This window comes from Trematomus bernacchii, unplaced genomic scaffold (genome assembly GCF_902827165.1).
Source record: "Trematomus bernacchii unplaced genomic scaffold, fTreBer1.1, whole genome shotgun sequence".
Taxonomy (NCBI): domain Eukaryota; kingdom Metazoa; phylum Chordata; class Actinopteri; order Perciformes; family Nototheniidae; genus Trematomus; species Trematomus bernacchii.
The window spans coordinates 8013210-8021388 of NW_022988098.1; the positions used below are offsets into that span (position 1 = coordinate 8013210).

The 8179-nt window shown below is 39.7% G+C and overlaps 2 protein-coding genes across 2 annotated transcripts; both read right to left on the reverse strand.

Annotated features, from left to right (window-relative positions):
* Positions 1–1716: 1716 nt before the first annotated feature.
* Positions 1717–2969, reverse strand: LOC117475354 (erythroblast NAD(P)(+)--arginine ADP-ribosyltransferase-like). Its single transcript, XM_034121499.1, has 2 exons — positions 2862–2969; positions 1717–2409 (listed from the first exon to the last, which is right to left on the reverse strand). Exons 1-2 carry the CDS (start codon positions 2967–2969, stop codon positions 1717–1719), a joined length of 801 nt encoding a protein of 266 aa, XP_033977390.1.
* Positions 2970–6682: 3713 nt separating this feature from the next.
* LOC117475356 (ecto-ADP-ribosyltransferase 5-like) lies at positions 6683–7896 on the reverse strand. Its single transcript, XM_034121500.1, is given in 3 exon segments — positions 6683–6928; positions 6931–7443; positions 7885–7896. Coding segments are annotated over 3 exon segments (771 nt in total).
* Positions 7897–8179: the final 283 nt, after the last annotated feature.

An 8179-nucleotide genomic window follows, 5' to 3' on the forward strand; every position in this document is an offset into this window, starting at 1 on the left:
AGGCTCTTTTGAAGAGATGGGTTTTGAGGCCTTTTTTAACAGCCTCCACGGTCTGTGGTGCTCTCATGTGGTCGGGGAGAGCATTCCACAGACTGGGAGCAGCTGAGCAGAAGGCCCGGTCTCCCATAGTATGGAGCTTAGTCCTGGGGGGTTTGAGCAGGTTGGAGTTGCTGGAGCGGGTGGTCCGCAAGGAGGTATGGGTGGTGAGGAGTTCTTTGAGGTAGGGAGGGGCAGTTCCATGAACACACTGGTGGGTGAGGACGGAGACCTTGACTTCGATCCTCAGTTCCACGGGTAGCCAGTGTAGTGCTTTAAGGATGGGGGTGATGTGGTCATATTTGCGCACCCTCATCAGGATCCTAGCAGCGCTGTTCTGTAGTCTTGAGTTTGTAGAGCACATGAAGAAATAAATAAAGAAAATAAATGTTATTTACTCTATTTAAATAAGTAGGATATGTCAGAAGAGTCCTTTAAATATAGTTATCAGGGTCAAAGTGTGAGATATGCCACTGACCTTGACATCCTTCTTTGTATGAGAAGGAAATGTTGTCTTTATTTATCGGCAATACCAAAAATGTTGTATATAATCATTCGCAAACCAGTAACCTCTCTTTGCCTGAGACACACAACTCACCAAATAAGTCTGCACTCAAGTTCTACATTTGTCAAGAATGGACATTATTCAAATCAGTTGTAACATTTTCTATGACGCTCATGTCTATAATGCATTAGAATCTGAAAATATCGATGTGTCATTATAGTTATGCATTCACAATATGTATCACTTCACTTTACCTGATGACCACTAAGAGTGTAATGTTTGATCATTTCCTTAGAAATACTAAAACATTAAAGTGTAAAATGTAATTTGAATATCAGTGTGATACCTGTTCTTACGCACATAGGAAGTGTTACAAAATGATCCACAAAATCAAGCCAGCAACTCCGGTAACCTATTTTAACCAACTAACGTAAAATGTTAATCAAATTCATACATTGTTTTAGATATTAACTTGAAAGGTAAAGTGTACACATTTGAAAGCACTAACCTCCTCGTGGTCTGAGTTTCTTGCAGTTGATTCTGTACACTGCAGAAACTCCAGCTTTAATATCAGTACTCACAAAACACCTGTATCACCTGATGATCAGTAACCAAATAATGTCTATGAGTATTTTGCTGGCATGCAAAACAAATTCATATGCGTACATGATTTGACTAAAGAGGGTAAAGTGTTGATGAGCTGTTGTTGAGATTACAATTGACCAAGATAGAATGAGAAACCATGGAAATATGGAGTTGTATATGCAGGAAATGCGTACAATGCAATACCATTTATTTGAATTTATTTGTAAATGTTAGAGTAAACATTTGAATAAAACAAGACACTGAAAAATAAGAACAGACAAGCCACATTATTGCATTTAGCCGTTTAATGACTAGTATTAAGCAGAAGCAGTTATTTTCTTTTTAACAATTTCAACAACACAGATCTAAAACGTCTCTTTGTAATTGGACACAGAAAATATACCACGTTGATGGAGAATTTGATTAAACAAGTTCACAATGATTGATCAAAGCCTGAGCATTAAAATTAACCAGCGTAGAGAAAATTAAGCCATGTTTAACACCGTGTAACTAATTCATTTATGACAAGCTATAGAAGGTTTAAAGATGGACATGGTATTTTCCATTTGTTGGAGCAATACAGCTTCATTTCAAACCAAGGCCTTGCAGTTCAGAGAGCTCTTGACCCCTGCACTCTCCAAGACAAAGATAACTTCACAATCCTTCAGACCTTTGACCCTTTGACATATCTTAGTTATCTTGAATGTCTCATAGGGAGGGATGAGAACCTCTTCCTCTGTAGGAATGGCTGAATATTTTTTCAGAGATGCGCCTAAACAGGTCTTAATTTTGAAGCAGGTCTTAGTACCGTAGACCTTGAAGTCTGATCTGAAAGATGTTGAGGTAAATGAGCCAAACCGAATTATTTGGTTGACTTTGCCAGTAAATAAAATGTTGGTTCGTCTGAAAGTAGAGTGACAGTAGTCGTTGTTATTCAAGATCTGTATGGCAGATGTCAGCAGGTAATGTAAAGAGCGGTATTTGAAATGGAAGGGAAGGGGATAGATTCTCCCTTCTGTCCGGACTGCAGTATTAAAGTCCCTGTACACACCGTTAGCTGTGTAAACACAGATTGCCCTAATGTGATCTCTGGTTAGAGCCTTATCCTCTCTCTGATTAAATGTATCTTTTGCACAAGATTCTCCCGCACTCCAGTGTTCTCCAAAATTGTTCACAGATTTTTCTTCTTCAAGGAATCTGTCCTTCACTTTTGTCATCATTTTGTCATTGCAGCCAAAATACATGTCATCAACCGAATCTTCAACCATGCTCAATGGGATCCCCTAAAACAAAACAAAGAGAAAGATGAAAACAAACATCATTAAACCAGCACTGTTAAAACTGTACTGTATAACAGTGTCTCTTTTAGAACCTTATTTAGATGGTGAAAGTTGTCAAATGAGTTACGATTGGGAGCAGGCTTGAGGCTTGAGAGTAAGATTGAGAGTAAACTAAAATGCATCACTTAGTAAATGATGGTATCCTAGTAACACTGCCACTATAGCACTTGTACACACTCATAATAGTTCCTTAAGAATACATTTAAAAAAAGGAGACCAATTATACTCATGCAACAAATTCTTTGATGCTAAATGCAGGTTCTGATAATGACCATTTGTCCCAACCACATCGCATAAAAAGGATTATTCAAAAAGTATAAATCATGTTTTTCCCAGGCTTCCAAAGAACACACTTTTCTAGTTTCACTGGTGAGATGTTTTATACATATATGAACTTGATCTTTAAAACACCCACTTCCACATGCTCTACTCACCGAGTCAAAAGGCATCATCCAGCAAAGGAGTAGACCCAGTGTGGCAAAGATCCACATGTTGCTCTCCATCGCTACAGTCAGGAAATCTGTTGAATCAGATACTCAAAGCAAGTCACAAACAATGAGCTGCATCGTCGTGTGTACCAGTAACACAGATACGTTAGGACAGTGGCATGGCAAATGCAAAAAAGTATTTCAGAAATAAAAGATGGTCAAAATATGATTCTCCCCATTGACATCAGGACAGCAGAAAGCTTACACATCTTCCGGCGCAGACTGAAAACTCATCTCTTTCGACTCCACTTTGAGCAATAGAATGACTAACAAAGCACTTATATAGTAACTAAGGACTGGCTTATCTAAAGCTAGTTGAGAAGCACTTAAAATGTTCTGGCTCTATGAAACCTGATGTACTGATATGATTCTGTTTTCTTCAAGTTTGTATCTTCGTGGTCAAATGCACGTAATGTAATGATCAACATAAATGAGGGAAAAAACAAACTGTACTTCATAAACATTAAATAATGATGATGCATACCTGTTATAGATTTGAATGCATTTGGATAGGACAAATGCAAAAGGAAATATCAGAATATCTCAAGACTCATTTTTATGTTTTGCCTTTTGTCTAAATGAACTGAACAATCTGTATTGTATTGGTTAACCCTGCAAAATGCCTTGTTCTGAAATCATTATGTAGGTAGATCTTTTTATAATGAAATGCATGAGAGGCTAACACGGGAAGCTGTTGTTATGAAGGGAAGTCACTCGTGGGCTGTTAGATTAGACAGCATAGCAGTGTCAGACAACAAGCAAGGAGTTTTAACATGATCATAAAAGGAGAATGTAAGTGAGGACGCAAGAGTCTGAGCTTTCAGACACAGTGCAGGCTACACATGTAGTATGTATATTGTTTATTTCTGGTAACATAATCCTGTATTTCTGTGCAGTCACAGTTTTGAAGCTCTATACTTTCAAGTCATGACCACAAAAATTAGATTTGTAGAATTGGATAAGGCCCTGTGAAGTGAAACCTTTTTTGAATTACTTTCTTAAGCCTGGAATATCTATGGTTTTCCACACAGGCAGAGCAAAGGCCCCAAAACATATATTAGCTACTGCTAAAGCTGGGTTGCCAGGAGCAGAAGGTAGTCACTAAAAGGGATAAGCAACTTACCTTTCTATTCAACTAAAAACTTGTTTTCCTCTTTACGATTGTGGCTGCTGGACAGCGAGAGGACGCTGATGTATCTTAGAAAACATATCAAACAGGAAACACACGCTATTTGTGAAACACAAGGCTGTTCAATCGTTTCTTTATGGACACGATACAATAACATTCTGGGAAGACTTGTGCATCCAATATAAATGCATATACTGTAACGGGGGTAACGGGGGTAACGGGGGCGTGTGGCGTAGTGGGTTGTCCGTAGGTGTTGGGATCAGGGGGTCACAGGTTCAAACCCCACTGCAGTCAGCATGTCGTTGTGTCCCTGAGACACTTCACCCCAAATTGCTCCTGTGAGGATTGCCCACAGTATTGAGTATGTAAGTCGCTGTGGATAAAAGCGTCTAACAAGTAACATGTACAGTAATGTAACAGGGGCAATGCGGCTCCAAACAATGTATTAAACAATGACCAACTCTTGATATTTATTTCTCATTTTCACATGGAAAAGCTAGAAAGATGCTTCATCGGGTTCTGAGAAGCCTTTAAAAGCCATTCACTATTTTTAATTCAAGTACAATGTTTGTTATCTTTCACTGTTTGCACAGTACAAACTCTACATTACATTTCATTGAGATGACACTTAACTAAAGCAACTTAAATTAAGTGTAAGGCAAGGCAAGGCAAGTATATTTATTAGGGCTGTCAAGTTAACGCGTTAATAACGCGTTAACGCAAAAAAAAATTAACGCCACTAATTATTTTAACGCGATTAACGCATGTGTATTTTTTGTCCTCGACCGCCCCGTAGTTTCAGAGCGCATCGAGTTTAAAATACCATCTACAAGCTGATGCTGACAGCCCCCCTCCTGCCGCCCGCTTGTGGCAGACCACACTTCCACGCTCACCGGCAGGACCGGACTGGCCATCGGGAGGACCGGGAGGGTGTGTGTGTATGTGTGGCGCGACTCGCGCGAGCGAGGCACACCTTACGTGTTGTTGTTGTTAGCATCTGGTGCTAGCTAGCTGAGCTAACGGATATAAGGAGCTGTTTCAATGACATTTCGCCGACAACTGCGCCGAGCACTTGACTTTATGCAGGCAGCCAGACAGTGGGACATTGTACGAAAAGTCAGCACACTCAGCACGGATAGTACGCGCAACATGATTGCAGCGTCCAGGCAGCTCCCGTTGGAACACACACACACACACACACACACACACACACACACACACACACACACACACACACACACACACACACACACACACACACACACACACAGTATTATTGTATGAGAGAGGTTCTAGGTTGAATTGAGGCGAATATTTGTAATGTTCAGAGGTTGTTGTGTTTAATATTCATGAGAATATTTGTCATTGTTCAAATGATAATAAACAAACATATAAAGCATATTTGTCCACTCATATGTTGATAAGAGTATTAAAAACTTGAAAAATATCCCTCTAAGGTACATTTAGAACAGATAAAAAATGTGCGATTAATTTGCGATTAATCGCGATTAACTATGGACAATCATGCGATTAATCGCGATTAAATATGTTAATCGACTGACAGCCCTAATATTTATATAGCACCTTTCAACACAAGGCAATTCAAGGTGCTTTACAAAAATGAAAGACATTCAGAAAAAGGCATTTAAAAAGAGTCATTAAAAAGCAAAGATAATAAAATAAACATTAGAAGAACAAATACATGAATAAAGGTTACAGTGCAGTTTAAGATATGAATAGTTCACACAGAAGTTCCACTTTACTGATGCCTTTCCTTAAGGTTTCTCCGAACATGAGCTGTGTACGCTTGTATGGCACATGGGAGGCGTGTTGCGCAGTGGATAGTGCCTTGGTGTTGGGATCAGGGGGTCACAGGTTCAAACCCCACTGCAGTCAGCATGTCGTTGTGTCCCTGAGACACTTCACCCCAAATTGCTCCTGTGGGGATTGTCCACAGTACTGAGTATGTAAGTCGCTTTGGATAAAAGCGTCTAACAAGTAACATGTAAATACAACAACATACGTCCCCAGCAGCATACACAGAGAAAACCAGGACAGAGTCCCCAGACACTGATTCCCTGGGTTAGCCCCAAATGTTCATTAACCAAAAACGAAACACAACCGCTCAGTTTCAATTAAAAGCAGCGGCAAAAAGATAAGTCTTCAGCCTGGATTTAAAAGCAGTAAGAGTTGCAGTGTAATAAACAATAAAGAAATAACCTCAGAACAACAAGTAGCATGCAGGTACAGTATATACAGTACTGTACAACATTACATTACATGTTACTTGTTAGACGCTTTTATCCAAAGCGACTTACATACTGTGGGCAATCCCCACAGGAGCAATTTGGGGTGAAGTGTCTTGCCCAGGGACACACTACACCACATGCCTCCCAAGTGCTGGTGCATTATTTGAAAGTGGCAACACCACAGGCTATTTGAAATTCAATATTGTTCAGTTACCAAAATACTAATGTTTTTTCCTGCTTGAATGAAAAAAATTCCCCAATCAAATATATTTTGATTCAAGAAAATGTGTAAAACTTACCACGGTGCATCCTAAAAATTACATTTGACATGTGAGCCTCCTGACAGTATTTCAGAAAAGAGCACAATTCAGATTGGAAAGAGATGTGTTTGTAGTCTTGAGTTTGTAGACCACCTCACAAGGAAGATCTTTCTGGGCAGATCTCCTCTCAATCTTTGTGACTTTAAAGGCCTCATAAGGAGGAATCAGCACTTCTCTCTCCGACTCCCCCAGCTTAGAGAACACAGAGACGTCTGCTCCCAAGCATGTGTCAATCTCAAAGCATGACTTGTCTCCAAATCTTTCAGCGTTGGCGTACCAACCTCCTTCGAGCTGGAGGCGAAGGAGCCAAAGCGAATCACTTTGTTGAGAACATCTTGGCTGAAGCTTCTGTTGCTTCTGCGGTAGACCGTGATACATCTTTCCTCTACCGGTTTGCGAGCGTTGAGAGTCTGCAGGGCGTCAGTCAGGAAAAAGTGAAGAGCGTGATATCTGAACGTGGTCTTGTACTCATGTGTCTGGGTTCAAACTGCTTCATTAAAATCAAGATAGATGTTTGGGTTGTCAAGGGTATACACATAAATAGCCACAGCTTGTTCTTTCCCCAGAGCCTTGGGAGGTCGCTTTCCTTTCTTATACCCCTGTTTCTGGTTGTCGTTTTTCTCTCCTTCATCCCAGGCCTGTTTGAATGTGCTGTCACTGTTTTTCTCATTCTGCAAGTATGTTCGCACCTTTTTCTTCATGTTGTCTTTGCAGCCATTGTACATGTCATCAACAGAGTCTGGAGCATTGTCCAATGGAAGGAAACCATCTAGCCTGGGTTTAGCACAGTTCTATAAAGAAATAACAAACATTATAAGAACACATGATGTTGCTGAACAGTCTTACATACAGTAAGTCAGTGCATATATTGAATGACTGCCTTTTGTTTTGCACTATTCAAAGATAGGGTGGAAATTCATGAGTGAGTGAAATGTGAAGCATTTGATCATTGAATTTGGACCTGTAGAATTCAAGGTTTACAAATAAATAATCAAGGAGACAGCACAAGTAATACAAATAAACACTTACAGTATACAGTAGCTTACATCACTTGTACACATGTGAATGTTATGTGTAGAATTTTATATAAAGCCAATTGGAGACATACTGTAGTACATTTTTCTCTTTTTGTTTCTTTCTTTCAGTAAACAAGATTCTAGTAATTCAAAGAACCTGTTCATTGACTTCCTTAGAAACTGCTTAATGCAAACACTGTCACAAGAGACACATACCATTTGTCTCATTACACCTCTTCCTTCCCATAACAGAAAGCAGGTTTGCAACCCGTTTTTTAAAACCACGGTTTTACATATAACACACAATACGGTGCTGCCCTCTGCAGGTCAGAGACTGTCAGCATCATCAGAATGTGCAGATTATTCAGATCAGACCAAAGCATGTGAGTCAGATTACCGGCAGATTATTTACATCTGTCACAAGTTAAATATTAGTCAGATATATTTTTCATTTTTGAAGGAACCCAGTGTACACTCTTGAATTGCATGAATTGAAAACAAGGATCCAAGG